We start from the raw sequence: 16,597 nt of genomic DNA, 5'->3' as shown, positions 1-16,597 counted from the left end.
TTGCAGAGTGGCGGATGTATCTGTGCTGCTCTCTGTGCTGTAAAACTTAATATCATAGTTGAAACGATTTTGGAGACTGAGAGAAAAGCCTCCCCTGGACATGACGGGAGACAAAGAACCACTCCCTGCTCTTTCCAGATCCTCCTTTCCATTTCCCCTGCTTTTTATGTTTTTCCCCCCACTACTCACAGAAACATTTAAACAGTGCTTGAAACAATATAACTGTAGCCACTTATGCTTTGTCACAAATGCGACATCAAAAAAGAGGATATAAGAATATGTAGAGAGGACTTCAACTCCTGTGTCTAATTTGAGCTGAATTTTTTTCTTATCTCTGCTTACTTGTGTATCCGACTTGACTTCCTTTAGCGCTCATCCACTAGGGTGTGTCATTTTAGAGGATGAAACTTAATTTTTGCAAATTTCTTAAATGAGGAGTCTTAAGAATATGTTTTTGGGAGTGAGGAATTCAAATCTGCTATTATTTTTTGTGATTGGAAAACATTTACCTTGGTAAGTCTTTTTTTTTAATTAAGAAGCAAATAAATTACTCTCAGAAAACCGAAGAATTTTAATTTTGCCTTCTAAAAGTGTCAGGTAATCTAAAGTATTAGATAGATAGATAGATGATAGATAGATAGATAGATAGATAGATAGATAGATAGATAGCTTTTTTCCTGGGGGGATGCAGGGGTACGCATACCCCTAAACATTTTCTGAATCTAAGTTTGGCCTCATTGAGGGGCAGTATTTCAATATGAGTAGGAAAATGAGAGTACCCCTAAACATTTTTAATAGAAAAAAGCACTGTGTGTGTGTGTGTGTGTGTAGAATGTTAATATATAATATAACTGCAAGTACTTGGCAATCATTTTTAATTATTTCTATGCAATTTTACACAAATTTTATTTAACAAGCAATAATAAATTATATTGATTTAATAAAAATATTTTTTGAATTCCCAAGTGATGTTACAACTTTTTAGCTCAGACACAGAGCTTTAAAATGCAGATCTGTGCCTAGGAACATGACACAAAAGGAAATCTGGATGAGCCCTTGATTTCTTGTCTGCTTTATTAGTGCTGTCAGGAACAGTCAACTTTTATTGCCTCTTGCTTTTGGAGAGTCATCTCCCTCCCTCTTTCCCCTAGTCTTCTCACTGACTTTCCTTAGACTTGTAAGAACATAAGAGCATCTCTGCTGGATCAGGCCAAAGGGAGCAAATCGACTCCAGTATCCTGTTCTCACTGTGGCCAATCAAAGATCTGTTGGAGGCCTGCAAATAGATTGTTTTGAGGCAACGCTGCACATCTGGTTTGATTTTCAAAAGCATTAGCAAAAATCTGCATGAAACTACGAAGTATGGAAGATAATGCCCCCATCTCATCCACCATGAGGTTATTTCAGGGAGTGTCCCTGAAAAATATCAACCCAGTAACAACAACAACAACAACAAAATTATTTATACCCTGCCCATCTGGCTTGGTTTCCCCAGCCACTCTGGGCGGCTCCCAACAGAATATTAAAAACACAACAAAACATCAAACATTAAAAACTTCCCTAAGGAAGTTGTACACAGGTTGTACATTGACAATAAAGGTATTATTATTATTATTATTATTATTATTAAACATGTCTCCTCTGTGTTCCTCTTGTTCCTGAAGCTGAACAAATGGCAAATGTAAAAGGGAACAGATACCAGTTTGCAAAATGGATGGAATGGAGACGGAGAAAGCGAAAGAGAGAGAGAATAAAGAGGAACTATGTTCAGAGGGTGGGAGTGGTGCAGTAGAAAGAGGTTATTCAGCAATCCAGCAGCCTCTCTTTCCCTACAGGGTGGGTCTGACTGAGAGGAAATCACCACCGGCCAACTACACATGGTGGATTCCTGGCATTGTGGAGTTAGCAGTTGGATCTCCGCTTGGAAAGATAGATTGCAAGAAGAGGAGTCTCCAACAGGGCAAAATGTGGCTGCCATGCTTGCTGTTTTTGCTTTTCCTGCATGTGGGTGAGTTTCCTTTCCAAGAGATGTCTTTTCCTGCTTTCAGAAAACCCGGGTCCTCTAACAGCCTATTGGCACATTATGCAGAATAAGATGCAGTAGACTGAGGTTGTAGAATTCTGGGCTGTGCTTTCTTCATATCGTAATGGGGGGGGGGAATATAGTGGTGGATGCTACCTCCATGTAAATATATATTCATATAAAACCCTGTCTGTAGCAAGCTAGAAGCAGAAAACGATGCTGAATATTCCCTCTCAGACCTGCTAACTTTTCCAGAGGCAGAAATATGATTCCTGTCCCTACAACCTGAAAGGGAACAGGCTGGGTTCAGACCATCTCCTCATTCTCATTCTCATTCTGCCAACTGGCTTGCAGAGTGGATATTCACATTGCCTTTGTGGCTCATGAAAAAATGGTGCTACAGTGACTCCTGTGTTGTTGGCAATGCCAGGTACAAGACTTCTTAGATAGATAGCTTGATAGATTAGAGTCGGGGTGGTATAGTGATTAAAATGTCAGACTAGAACCTGGGAGACCAGAGTTTTAATCACCACTTGGTCATGAAGCCCACCGGAACTCGCCTTAGGCCTGTCGCTGCCTGTCAGCCTAACATGTTTGTGAGGATAAAATGAGGGAGAACTGGCTATGCCACCTTGAGGTCCTTGGAGGAAATGGAATAAAATAGATAGACAGGTAGGGAGACAGATATGGTGTAGGCCATGAGAGTCTCTAGCTCAGCTGTTCCCATCCTTGGGTTCCCAGAAGTTGTTGGACTACTGCTCTCACCATCCCTGACTGCTTCTCCTGCTAGCTATGGATGATGGGAGTTGTAGTCCAACAGCCCTTGGGGGCCCAAGGTTGAGAAAGGCTGCTCTAGCAGGTCAAAAACTTACTGCCATTTGTGACATTAGTAGTAGAAACAGCAGTACAAAAGTACACAAGACGGCTTTTATTGCATATGGGCAAGTTTCTTTTTCCGAGAGACATTTCCCACACAGAATGTGTGGGCAACATTTTGGAATGATTCTAGAGGAGTCCATAAGCAATTGGAAAGAGTGCCTTCTTGGCATAGCAGAAACCAGCCCATTTGTCCTGTGCAGCCTCTGGGGGAGGGCTTTCCAGAGCTCCAGCTGCCCAGGACAGTGTGGCCTGGGCTGTTAAGCAAGCCCACAAAATGAAGGAGATGGAGAATCTTCGGCGCAAGTTGGTGCCTCTGACACTTTTGTTCACTGACCTGGAGTTTTTAGTGAAGGGAGCTGGGGGAGGGGGCGGGGTTAATAAATATTTTACATAAATAGATAATAGAATAAAAAAATAGGGGGGGGGAACAGTCATATGCATAGTAATGACAGATTTTTTGAACATAATAATAATAATTTATTATTTATCCTCCGCCCATCTGGCTGGGCTTCCCCAGCCACTCTGGGCGGCTTCCCAAAAAATATTAAAATACCGTAATACATCAAACATTAAAAGCATCCCTAAACAGGGCTGCCTTCAGATGTCTTCTAAAAGTCTGGCAGCTGTTGTTCTCTTTGACATCTGATGGGAGGGCGTTCCATAGGGAGGGCGCCACTACCGAGAAGGCCCTCTGCCTGGTTCCCTGTAGCTTGGCTTCTCGCAGTGAGGGAACCACCAGAAGGCCCTCGGTGCTGGACCTCAGTGTCTGGGCAGAACGATGGGGGTGGAGAAGCTCCTTCAGATATACTGGACCGAGGCCAGTATATCTGGCTCCACACACTGTGTTCATCCATAGAGCTGAATGCTCAGCAAATGACTGGATGGGAATCATTTCCATTGTACTGCAAACCAGACAGTGATTGGCCAAGGACATTCTGCCCACCCCATTCTTCTTAATCAGGTACAACTTTGTACCTAATCCCCTGTCCTGTTTTATGTTGAAAGTTGATCAGCCTGCCCTTTGTCCATTCTTCTTCATTCCTGTCATGTGTGCCTGTAACACGCTCTTTGTCACAAGCCAGATCCAATAAACCAAACTCTCCCCCCTGTGGTATCTCCCCAGTGGGGGAAAAAAACCCACACAAAAAATGTACCTAATCTTGAGCGGTGTCCAGGATCCTGTGAAAGTTGTAAGTCATTTTGACCTTTCGGGACCAGTGGCCACAGTTCTCTTCATGTTAACCAATTCTGCATGTGGCAGGTTCCTCAGGAAGTTCAGCAAGGTCATGTTTATTTCACAAGAGCAAATGCTGAAAAATCTCAACAAATTTCAAGGAAGTCATTAGAAGGGAGTTGGAAAAGTCAGATCTCTTCAGGGTGGTTGGAGGTTATTTCAAACTAGAATTATAGAAGCTGAGCTTAAATGTATATAGTGTCAAAAAACATGCCATTGTGGCTAATGAGCCTAGCCAAGGCAGCTATAAAAGGCAAGAAAACTTCCCTTAAAAATACAAATCTTGCTAAAATGAGGTGGGAAGGAATAATCACAGATTCCATTAGTGAACCCTAATGTGGAAAGTAGGGACCTCTCATTTGTCTCCAACCTTATCTTGCCGCTTTCCATTACTTTAAGGCAGTGTTTCCCAACCTTTTTTGGGCAAAGGCACACTTGTTTCATGAAAAAAATCTCGAGGCACACCACCATTAGAAAATGTTTAAAAAATTAACTCTGTGCCTATATTGACTATATATAAAGTAACTCTCTTTAATAGGAATCAAATAAACACAAAGAAAGTATTTTATAATTACTTTATTATGAAATAGTAAGTAAACAGAAATATGAAAAATTATAAAATACTTTATTCAGTGCGCAACCTGGGCCTGTTTGGCTGAACACAAAGCTGATATTCTGGCTGGAATCGAAGAAAGACACACACGTAGCTCTTCGTCAACAGCTCTCAGTCTCTCTCTGTATTTAGTTTTTATAGCAAATGAAGGAAGAGTAAGCAGGCTGGGGAGGGTTAAGTAAGGGCTGAAAGTGCCTAGATGAAGTGGGGGAAGCTAGAGAGGAGGTACATTCTGACGTTTGAGGATAGACTAGGTTCTTTATGTGAATGATAGGTGAGTTATTTGAAAGATCGAACTGAGAGCAAGTTGTGGCTTGTGTAGCTGGGGTGGACATGAATGTTTGGGGTGCAAACCCCAGGCCGGCCAGGTCCGAGGGGGGGCAGGGAGAGACGGGCCTGCCTGCCTCTGCCTGCGCTGTGGTGTGTTTTGCCCCGACCGACGGACGGACCGACCTGCCAGCTGTCTCCGCAGTAGCAGGGCGGACTGGAGCTCCGTCATTCTCCCCGCCGGTGCCCGGGGAGGGGAGTGTGGGGCGGCCGCTGTGGAAGCGACGGCGTGCTCCTCCTCCTCCTCCTCCACTTGCCGGGCTAGAGCCAGCCGGCTAGCGCTCGCCCCTCCTTGCTCGAGCCGACCCCGCCGCCGGGGGCCTTCCCGTCCTCTCAGCGGCACCGCCTCGCGTCCCTCGTCCGGGGGTTGGGAGGGGGCTGGGGGGGAGGAAGGGGGCGAGGGGGAGCAGCCGCTGCCGCTCCTGAGGAGATTCTGAGGCGGTGGCGGGCGACGCGTGGCGGAAGAGGAGGGGTCCCGCCAGCCCTGCGTTTCTCTCTCTCTCTCCCTCACGGAAACCTTCCCCTCAGCTTCTGCCGCTTTTTCTCTTCTTTCCCTCTTCCTTTTTTTTTTTTTTTAAAAAATGAAAAATCTTTCCTTTCTCTCTTTTCCAGCCCCCCCTCCCCTCTTCACGGAATTTCACTGCACTCGGGCGCCGCGGCGCGCAGGCGCACTGCTCGCTCCTCTTTCCGCGCAGGCGCCTTCTCTCGCTCTTTCGCCTCCTTTTCTTTCTCTCTCGATGGTCCGCCTACAAAGGAGCGAGGGAGGCGCCCGCCATGTTTGGATTTGCATCCAGCAGGAGATGCCGCCGCCGCCCCGCCTCTCGCCGCCCGACTCGCCCGCCTCCCTCCCACGGAACACAAGGCAACGTTCCACGGCACACTAGTGTGCCGCGGAACACCGGTTGGGAAACACTGCTTTAAGGACCTTCCCCTCAGCAGCCCATTTCCAGTATTCATAGGCTCATAGAGTTGGAAGGTGTATTTCAGGAACCGCCCTATTCCTGTGATGGTATTTTGTTTTAACTGTTTGCAATTTTAAATTTTAAATTTAGCCCAACCATGTGCTGTTGCAAGAAGATCAAAGCAGAGGGGAACATGTCTCAGGAGAGAGACAGACTTGTGTTCCTTGCAAATATGCAGAATGCATACATGCACTTTGCAGTTGCATGCATGCAATTTTCAGGATGCAATTGCATTGGGAAGTTTGTGGCTCAATGATAGATATTGTGCTTTTAGGTTAATCTTTCATATTGTTACACCGTTTTTCTCCTTGCCATTTTAGGGTCTATTATGAATGCTACTCCAGATTCTTCAGTGAGTCAAACACCTGACACTGTGACTGTGGAGGAAGGATCAACACTGAATATGCAGTGCAGGTTCACTGGAGACAGCACCAAATGGTCTATTAAATGGTATAAAGTTAAAGGCAATGAACAGGTGGAATTGCTTAACTCAAACCTAGTTCACATATCTACACATCTAGAAGACAAATTAAGTAATTTCACTTTGAAATCTGTGGATTTGAAGGATGCTGGAACTTATCTGTGTAACGTTGTCATCGATGCAGCTTTTCAACCTCTCAATAATGGGACAAAAGTGACCATCATTGGTAAATACTTGAATTTCTTTCCAAAATCTGTTTTAACAGGGTAGCTTCAGTCCACTTGTATAGTTTGTGGATTGGAGAATGTTTGTGGGGATTTGAGGCTGCTCAACACTTTTCAGAAAACCAACTTTAGCTTTCCAAAGTAAGACAATAGTTTAGATAAAAATCAGTGCCTCTCTAGTCTAATGGGAGCACCGGGAATATTCCAGTAACTGATCAGTGGGGTCCATTTTTCTTTGAAATGTGCAAAATGAAAGCGTCCTTCACACATTACATTTGAGGGGGCGCCATGTGAGTAAAAAGCCTTGCCACACTTTCACTCATCTGATACCCATTCTCATCAATTCATTTTATTTTTCTTAGAGCTCGTATGCCTGTGTTTTATCCTGTTTTTGCTGTGCTCACTGCTTTGATCATTTTGTGCTGCACTGTGGTCCATAAACTTGTTTACTGAGATTATTTAAAATGAGAAAAGCAGTCAAAAGTTGCCAGTTTTCAGCAGAGCTGATGCAGAGGCCCCTTTTCTCCCATTGCCTCTCTTATGGCACGTAGCATTATTGAAAAAACTGACATGGAAATTGAAGACAGCAAGAGGTTAGAGGAACTATGATAACTTTTATGCAATCTGAGGCAACTTTATGGATCATACAAACAATGATACATATAGCAGAATGGTGCCTATGGTCTACAGCACAGTTTGGCATTCTTGAAGCACATATTTTATTTTTATTTTCCCCTCCTGCCTTTGTATATAAATTCTGCAGACTAGGACTGCTGCTGATGCAATATATCTTTTTAATTGTGGGCAATAATCCAAGCAATGGAGGTTATTATGTATAATGTTGTGTTTGTTAAGATTGTGATGATTCTAGCATATATAGTTTGGCAGAGTTCTTTGGAGTATCCAGAGATGATTCTCTGACTGTACATAGTTGTTTTATCTTAATTAAAAAGATAATTAATTAAACACACACACACACACACACACACACACACACACACACACATATCCATCTCTTCCTCAAAGCAGTCCAGTCCTAGGACTGTCCAAGGTGCTTTTTCTGAATGCGTCAATCCCTCTTCTTCCACTCTAGCTACCTTCTCAGTGTCCAATGCTTTCAGTAGGGGTCTAGATTGTGACATCTCTTTCATGCAGAAATTACCGACTTTGAGGTGAACCAGACTTCTGGACCCATCCATGAAGTGGAAGGGGCGGATGTCACCATCGAGTGTCGCTTCAGGACAGTCGGCAGGAACAGCAGCATGTATGTCAGTTGGGACAAAGATGAGCTTGCGGTTGAGCAGGCTAACAAGACAGACTCGTACAGGATCACTCAGAACCTGACAGCAGGATTTGCTTCTCTCACCCTCACAAATGCTACTGTGAGCGATTCAGGGTTGTACGTCTGTAACGTTGGGAGAGAACCAAGAAATCAAACAAAATCATCAGGAATTGCATCTCATGTTGTCATCACAAGTAAGTGCTGGGAACTTTCTATCTGGTTATTAAGCAATGAGCAGAGAAGGTTATAAGAATGCACCCCAGAGGATAGTAACTCTCCATTTGAAGCATCTCAGAGGTCCTTGTAGGTCCCTCCAAGACCCAGGTCTGTATTTCTGCTCCATAATGCAGAGGTAGGAAACCTTTTACAGCCTGAGCTGTCAGAAGCTGACACAATTTTTCAGTCATTCAATCCCTTTCACATGGTCTCCTGGGAAAAAATTAAAATCACAGGGTAAATGTCCAGATTTAAGGGGGAAGCATATAGGTCACAGCCACACTGTGCATTTAAAGCACATGACTTTCCCCAAAGAATAATGGAAATTGTAGTTTACCTCTTGCACAACTACAATTCCCAGCACCCTTAACAAACTACACTTCCCAAGGTTCTGGGGGCGGCGGTGGACACCCATGTGCTTTAAATTCAGCATGTGGACCATAGAGTGTTTGCTTTTAGCTCCACCCTATGTTTGGCAGGCTGACACTTCTCAGTCATCAGGCACAGACTGGATCTTCCTTGGTCCACCACAGGCCATCAAATCCTCTGCTCTGTGCTAAAGGCAGGAGGATCCCTCAATTTCAGTTTCTTTCGGTGTCTCATTTTTTCAGTCTTTAGTTCAGTTCACCACATCTTCACACAAGTTTACTTTTTTTTTTAAAGTCCTCACGAAAATTGTCAGCATTTTAGTGCCAATTTATCCTAATGAGTTTTTGTATGCTATTTTCACACATATATGCATCTTTGTATACACTTCCCCCTTAATGTTCACATTTTTGTAGACACTATATTGCTAGAGCACTGCTTTGCCAAATTTGGGGTTGTGTGAATTTCAACATGTAGCTGCATTTGGGTTTGTATATATTTGGGGGAAGTGCAAATGTGGTTTGCATTCAGTTGTGATGAAACAGATCTGAATCTCTCTCTGTCTGCCTCATGTAGCTTCAGACTTCAGCAATAGCACTCCAACAGGTTCAATCTCCATTTGTCTACCTGCTGACCTTCATTATGGTTTGGACAACAACTCTCAGGAACCCCAGCCTGCGCAACTGTACTCCCATCAGCTCCAACGCTATGCAGCCGTGCTAGCTGGGGATGATGGAAATTGTAGTCCTAAACAACTGGAGGGCTGTTCCCTGTCCCACACTGAAGGCTGCATTCACAGCCGCTCCTAAAGCCATTTGGCACCCTCAGTACTCAGCCTAACAAAGATCCAGAGAAAAGCCAAGAACGCAAACTTCAAAGAAGTCAATCGTTCATGCACAAGTTCCATGGCTGCGTATTTAACTCAAAGCCACAAAATCTGGCATTATTTGCCCAGTCTCACAGATGCAGACTTTATCTCCTCTGGCAATTTGAAGGTTGCACACTGAAGTTGTCAAATGCTTTTTCTGCTCTTTCCACAGCGGCTAATCTGTCAGTTATCCAGTCACCTGCTTTCATCCAAGGAATGGAAGGGCAAACACTCATTATAAACTGTAGCATTGCAGTTGCCAAGAATGTGCGACTCCTCCCGTACAGTGTCACCTGGTATAAAAATAGCACTGATGGACATGAGGAGGAGGTGACAGGTGCAGGCAGGACTCTGAGCACAACCACAGGCCTGGCTTCTCTCATTCTGCCCAGTGTCCAAAGGAATGACTCTGGAATGTACCGATGTGCTGTCGGTAGTAATGGCCGAGGAAATGGGACCATGGTGACAATCTCTGGTAAACAGAATCATTTTTTCCCCCTGATTTCCTTTCTACAGGGAATGAGATGCAAAGGTGTTTGGAACTGATAGGTGTGTAATGTACAGGGGTATAAAAGAAAATGAAAAGGGAATTTTCCAGTTGTAGAAAGATAGAAATTCTGGGTCACTTTTGACCCAAACCAGATGTTAAGAGCTTCCAATTGCTCCATCCTCTGCCCTCCCTCTTCTTGCTCAAAGTCCCCACTGTTGTGAGGGAGCAGAGAACATTTCTCAGCAGGTTGCAAGTTCTATTTTCAGTTTCATACATAACAAATAAATAGCTGTTTCTGGGGACTCAGCTCTGTTATCGCTGATGAGTTTATGGATGTTTTGAAAGACTGAGGGACAGTGAATGTGTCTCCACTGCTCCCATTTCCACTTTCTAGGTATAAAACCTCCATCATTTCCCACAAGTCTCAAAGTGGCTAGCAAAGCCATAAAATACAAAACAACTTAATGACCAGTTATCAAAACAACTTGATGATTCACTACCCACTGGCCCTATATCCATGCTAATTTTCTTGAAATTGGAACCTGGGCATGAGCAAAAGTTTGGGGTGTCAGCCATACCCTCAAATGAAGCCCTGTGCAGCAGCAGAATCTTGCCTGCCTGTTTCATTCCACAGACCACCAAGGGGGTCTTCCTTTTCCTATTCCTTTTAAACCAGAACGTGACGAGCAGCCAGAAACTGATAGTGGAAGTCCTGCAGCTGGAATTGGACCTGGAATTGGAGCCGGAATTGGAGCTGGAGCTGGAGCTGCAACAGGAATCCTCCTCCTCTTATTGCTGCTCAGTGTCTTAGCATGGAGATACAAGAAGAGGGCTAAAGGTAAGGCTCTCTCCCCTGACAGATCTAAGCCAAGCACCTTGGAGAGGTCTTATGGGAGGTAAACGGATTAGCTCCCACAATGTGCATTTGCAAATGCTTCCCTGGGCATGCCAGGGAGGTGTTGCAAACTGTGATAGGGAAGAACTGCAATTCTAAAAGACACAACACAAAAAAGGGATAGCTTGGGAGGAGGAAAAAAATAAATGACCATGAGTTACATTGTTCCACAGATAGAGTCCTTCATTGAGTGAACTGCCCTGAGATCTTGTGATGAAGAACAGTACCCAAACTTAGATTCACAAAATGTTTAGGGGGATGCGTACCCCTGGTTCCCCCTAGAAAAAAAGCACTGACTACAGCCATCCCCCAGAAGTCTCAGAAATGCAAATTAGTGCCCATCTCCACCCAGGATGGTTAACAAGGAATTTCTGTGGAATGTGTCATCAATCACATGTGTTTTTGACTCATTCACTCTTGGGATTCTTTAATGCTTAACCACTTTCAAATTTCTCTTCATCATTCCATTCCAGAAAGCACAACAGAGACAGAAGTTGCTTCAACCAAAGAAGCAGGAACGGTAAGAGGGATTATTGTTACATAATGAACACACATATCCTGCTCCTATAAATTCCCAGGCTGTGCTAGGCTTTGCCGGGGCCACTCTAAGCTTCTCCCCGCACCTGCTCTGAGGTATCTGGTGCATTGGGATGTCCACTCTGGTCCACCCTGAGTGTCATCTTGTCTGCCCAAATGGCCTTCTGTTCACAGTGGGGAGCACTAGGTGTCACTTTCTTGTGCAGGGCAGCCTAACATCCCTAAAAGGGATCATAGGATCTTTTCCACATGTTGCTATCCACTCTAGAGTTTGGTTGGAATAGAATGGGTTCATCCCACTCCCGGACAAGTCTGTTTCACCCCTGCTCATCTTTATTTACTCCTGCATTTCCCTACCATCCTATCACTTCCCAACTGGGAGATAGCTAAACTCTGGAACTCTGGATGGTTTAAATAGGTAGGAGAAGACATAATAATTGCAATTTAGGTGCTCACATGGTTGGGTTGGACATAGAAAGAGATCAGCTTACTGCTTTGTTTAAAATGCAGCCCCATCCGTAGAAGAAGAAAAATTAATTAAGCTGTGAAGCCTTCTTTTATTGAAATTCAGTTGCAAAATAAGCTGGCACCCCTTTCTTACCCCACTTAGCAAAGAATCAGAAAACAGACTGAGAAGTAAGTTTAAAATATGAGTTACTCACTCATAGTCACACATTTGTTTTCAGCAGCAACAGCAGTAAAATAAATGCAGGCAAAATACTGAATTTACAGTAAAAGCAGCCTCATGCATGTGCCTCAACCGGGGCAATTGGATATCCATTTGCTTCCATTGCTGGTCAAAGAGAAAAGGAGGGAGAGAAAGGAACAGGAAATACTCTATGCTCCTTCCTACTCAAGAGAGGCAGGGAAATGACATCACACTGAGCCTTCTCTATCAATTACCAATACATTTTTATGGCCTGGATCTGCCTATCAGCAGTACAGCTCTATAGTCTTAACCCCTTCACATGCTAACTAGCAAGAATACACATTGTTAGATTTGGCTACTAATTTCCCACAAAGATGGCTATCAATGACTACTAGCCATGATAACTGCTCTGCCTACCAGGAGTGCCAACTTGGCCCCGCAACCATGGGTGCCCGGGGCCATGGGTGACATGCAGTGTGACTGGCCGTGGCACTGAAATTTGTGGGTGCCCGGCCCCTTCATGGGGAATTTTGTGGGTGCTCAGGCACCCAGGGCCCCAGGGAGTTGGCACCTATGCTGCCTACAGAGCTGGAGGTAATAAGGTCTGATTTCAGTTTTCCCACAGGCATCTGGCTGGCCGCTGGGTCTCCTTCTTCCAGCAGAGAGCTCATCAGCCCATTCATGCTGTCCTCAGACTCACCTTTCTATTCCCCCTCCTTTCATTTCTCTCTCTCAATTAAGATTCAGTGTTCTGTAGCTACTGAATATTTTTAGTCAGTGGTTTTTTTTGGGTGACATTACTCACTGCTATGGAGTACTGTCACTTTTTTTTCCTGCCCAGGGCAGTCATTTTAAGTTGTCACCCATGGCACTTTAATCAAGATATGAGTAGTGGCAACACATTTTTTTAAAAAACCCCAAAACCCACTGTGGTTAGTCATCACTGGACTGTGATTTGTGTTAAGTCTTTTAAATCTATATCTATATCTATCTATATCTATATCTATATCTATATCTATATCTATATCTATATCTATATCTATATCTATATCTATATCTATATCTATATCTATATCTATCTATCACCTAAGGGAGATCCCTTAGGGTGTTGATAAATTACCCCGAAATGTATTTCTGCAAACCTTGGGTTTCCCCCAAACATGCTGATTGATACCTTTCCCATCCCCTCTTGTTTCTTAGTGACCTGGTTTTGATTCTAGTTCTGTTTGCACTTATCACACGAATTCACTATTAGAGGGGGAGTAAAACGGCGATACACCTGTTGTGGTGATGCCTCCCCAGGATGGTGAAATTTTCTCTTTCTATTTCTTTGAGGAAGGGCAACCTTTGCCAACCTGGTACCTTCCAGATGTTGCAGTCCAACAACATCCAGAGGGCACCAGGTTGTCAGAAGTTTGCTTACTGTATCCATTTCCCCTCTCGCCTGCTCCAAAGCTCCCGATGTATATACCGTATTTTTCACTCTATAACACGCACCTGACCATAACACGCACGTAGTTTTTAGAGGAGGAAAATCCGTAGGCATGCCACCCGTAGGCATTCCCTCCATAACACGCACAAACATTTCCCCTTACTTTCTAGGAGGAAAAAAGTGAGTGTTATGGTGCAAAAAATACGGTATTTATTTCTGCAGCTTCTTTTGCCATCTGCAGACAATATGCTTTCAAGACCACCACAGACAGAATGAAACAAACTTTCTGTTCCCTGTCCCCTCTCTTTCTCTTAACAGCATCTTCCTTTAAGCAGCCGGCAGAAAGAGTTGACCTATGCCAGCCTTCGTTTCAACAAAAAGGAAGTGGAGCCAGATGCTGGGGTGATCTATGCGGAAGTGCGAACAAAACCGAAACAGAGAGCTGGCAACAGCCAGATCTAGCCTCCAAACCAGCCACTTGCACTAGAGGAAATGAAACAGGATGGGAGCAAGGCATGAGCCGCCTTTCAAAAGCCCTTGAAGCCCCATTCCCTATGACACTGTTCCTGGTCCCTTCAGAAACAACGGAGCTGTTGCCTTGACGACCCACATTCTGGAAGATTTGCTGACGCCCTCATCCACCTTTCTTCCTCATCTTTTCCTGGGCAGCCTGAATCTTTGGTCATGATGTCTGCCTCTTGGGATGCTGCTGAAGCCATCATTGGCTTTCGCCATCACTGACCCTTGCCATCTCAGCCATCTCCCTCCTTCCAAAGGAGCAGGTGTAGGAAGCATGTGGTGGTTGCTGCTGCATAGAGGGTGACTGACTAGGGCGAGGTCCCTTGGCTGGGTGTCCTCCAGAGCCAACATTTGGAATGAATGTACTTGCTTCCAAGAGCTGCTGGCTTTCCTTCATTCCCACCTGCAGCTGCTGAGAAGCCACTTCCCCACATGGCTGCCGTGTGGATTTGTGAATACATTTACCATGTGGGAGGGGGCCAATTGCATGGGTCATACTCCCGCAACTGCCACAAGCAAATGTAACAATTGGGTGTGTGAGAGAAACCGTGCATCTGCTCTGGTTGCAGAGAAGTGGCTGCAATGCTGTTATGAATGAGTGCGACAGGAGCCTTTGTCAAGCAACTGGAGATCTCGGCTGAAATTCTCCGTATATAATCTTTCCCCTCTTCCTCTCAAGAGCTTCCATCCCCAAGGCCAGGGAGCTATCAGCTAGAAGAGGCTTGGATTTGTGGGTCATGTCAAATGAGGAGCAATGATTTCTTGCATTGCCCAGGGTTGGACTCGATGGCCCTTGGGGTGCCTTCTAATTCAACACTTGTACGATTCTACCAGCTCTCTGCTTCTCATTTGCCAGAGCCATGCACTGAAGTACACATTCAGACAATGGACAACTGTGTGGTACAGCCAGTGGCAGCTGGCGCTTATTGGATCTAGTAGGGCCACAAAGACATGGGGTGTTGCCGCCTAGAGGTCATGGACATGGCCAAGTTCTGGTGTGCTCTCCCCATCTCCCTCCCTTGCAAAGATATTGTGGACACTTAAACATTGCTGTTTTACAGATCGTTAGCACCTAACTAAACTGGAAAATGTTTTCCTTTGGTTCAGAAGGGGCACAGTTGCTTCTCTGCTGGGATACAAGTTGTGTGGCCTCCACTTGTCCCGTTCTCTCCCTGTCCTCTTCATTTGCAATGAAAGTGTTTAAATGCTGCAGTTTTATTAATGCCGGCCACCTAAGTGTCTTACCTTGGTTCAGAAGAAGCCCTTCTGCTGTCACAATATATTGTGCAGATTCATGCCACAGTAACTGTACATTACCCAGAATTCATAGGACTGTAAACACTGAAGACTGCAGCTGGGGAAAACCACGTTTCATTGCTTCCTCATGTTAGAAAACCAACAGCGACCCTTCCTCACACATAGTGTGTCAAGGCCAGGGTATGCTTCAGCGTCATCCAGTCTTTTAATGTACATACAGTGGTACCTCGGGTTAAGTACTTAATTCATTCCAGAGGTCTGTTCTTAACCTGAAACTGTTCTTAACCTGAAGCACCACTTTAGCTAATGGGGCCTCCTGCTGCTGCTGCGCCGCCGCTGCACGATTTCTGTCCTCATCCTGAAGCAAAGTTCTTAACCCGAGGTACTATTTCTGGGTTAGCGAAGTCTGTAACCTGAAGCGTATGTAACCTGAGGTACCACTGTACAGTATTTTCCAGAGGGGAGTATTCAAATATTTGACAACACCCCGCCTGCCCCCCTCCCCCAGACCATGGTGCCTTCAGGGCAGAGTTTTGAGGCAGACATCCAGGGCCTGCAGAGCAGAATGAGAAGCAGGGTCTTCAAATGTAACAAGGCTGGCTCAACACATTTGAAGTAGCACCCTATTAAGATTCCCCCCCCCCCAAAAAAAAGAAAAAAAACCCCACCAAGTCCATAGCCTGAAATTACACCCAATTGCACCACCCAGCCCAGGAGATCCTTTTTGCCTCCTTTTGGAACCCCCCCCCAATATAGATAATCTGCATCCCATGACCCCCACCTATCCAAGTTTATTTGGAGTAGCTGAGATTGTGTGCACAGATGCTTCACCCATCAACCTTCTTGGCAGGAAAGGAGGGGGGTGAGACAGGGAAAGTGGAGGAAGCCCTCTTGCACAGCTGAGTGCGCTCTTTCAAGGTCTGTGAACCTGGTGCAGCCCTGGCTGTTCAAACAAGAGGAGAGGAATGACACATGCAGCCCTAGAAGCTAGCTTGATCAAGCCACAGAGCCACACATCCTTTGCACTGTCTGGCTGCTCAGGTCTGACTGATTTTATTCTGTCTGGTTTAAGCAACCTGCCTGTACTCTTCATCTACCGCAATGCCCCCATAATGCCATCAACCCAAGGACCTTTAAATTTGGTTCGATGATACAGACAAGTAGAAGGGCATGATAATTTGCAGCCGAGAGGCAGACTCAGGGTCGATGTTGCTGTGATGTTAATTGCTTGAATGCAATTACTATGCATGACTGTTGTTAGTTATAGAGCAGCTGTGGAGAGTGAGTTGGGAAAATTTAACTCCCTGCCCCCCTGCCAGTAAAAATTGCCTCTCACAGGCTGCTATTTGCATTTGGAGGGAAGCCTCTCCAGTGGTGGTAACTGAGGCTTCTCTTGAAATGCA

At 44.9% G+C, this 16,597-nt stretch overlaps 1 protein-coding gene across 4 annotated transcripts; it reads left to right on the top strand.

Annotated features, from left to right (window-relative positions):
* The first annotated feature begins 1,765 nt into the window (after positions 1–1,765).
* LOC309538177 (cell adhesion molecule 3-like) lies at positions 1,766–15,163 on the top strand. 4 transcript variants are annotated; one of them, XM_082233498.1, is made up of 7 exons: positions 1,766–2,008; positions 6,359–6,685; positions 7,839–8,159; positions 9,588–9,890; positions 10,540–10,743; positions 11,274–11,320; positions 13,737–15,163. In XM_082233498.1, the coding sequence occupies exons 1-7, from the start codon at positions 1,966–1,968 to the stop codon at positions 13,878–13,880; spliced, it is 1,389 nt and encodes a 462-aa protein (XP_082089624.1). In that variant the 5' UTR covers positions 1,766–1,965; the 3' UTR covers positions 13,881–15,163. The 4 variants fall into 4 exon arrangements, with proteins under 4 accessions (XP_082089624.1, XP_082089626.1, XP_082089627.1 ...); XM_082233499.1 differs by having other exon boundaries at positions 1,779–2,008; positions 10,582–10,743; XM_082233500.1 differs by lacking the exon at positions 9,588–9,890 and having other exon boundaries at positions 1,767–2,008.
* Positions 15,164–16,597: the final 1,434 nt, after the last annotated feature.

The sequence above is a fragment of the Podarcis vaucheri genome (assembly GCF_965113315.1).
Source record: "Podarcis vaucheri genome assembly, chromosome: 7".
Lineage (NCBI taxonomy): Eukaryota > Metazoa > Chordata > Lepidosauria > Squamata > Lacertidae > Podarcis > Podarcis vaucheri.
This window is presented reverse-complemented; position numbering and strand designations above follow the sequence as displayed.

What these genes read in the sequence shown, in the direction of transcription:
- LOC309538177 (XM_082233498.1), top strand. Translation starts at nt 1,966, where the DNA reads ATGTGGCTGCCATGCTTGCTGTTTTTGCTTTTCCTGCATGTGG. An exon ending in ATCTCATGTTGTCATCACAA is followed by an intron (nt 8,160 to 9,587) that starts GTAAGTGCTGGG and finishes CTCTTTCCACAG; the next exon opens with CGGCTAATCTGTCAGTTATC. An exon ending in ATACAAGAAGAGGGCTAAAG is followed by an intron (nt 10,744 to 11,273) that starts GTAAGGCTCTCT and finishes ATTCCATTCCAG; the next exon opens with AAAGCACAACAGAGACAGAA.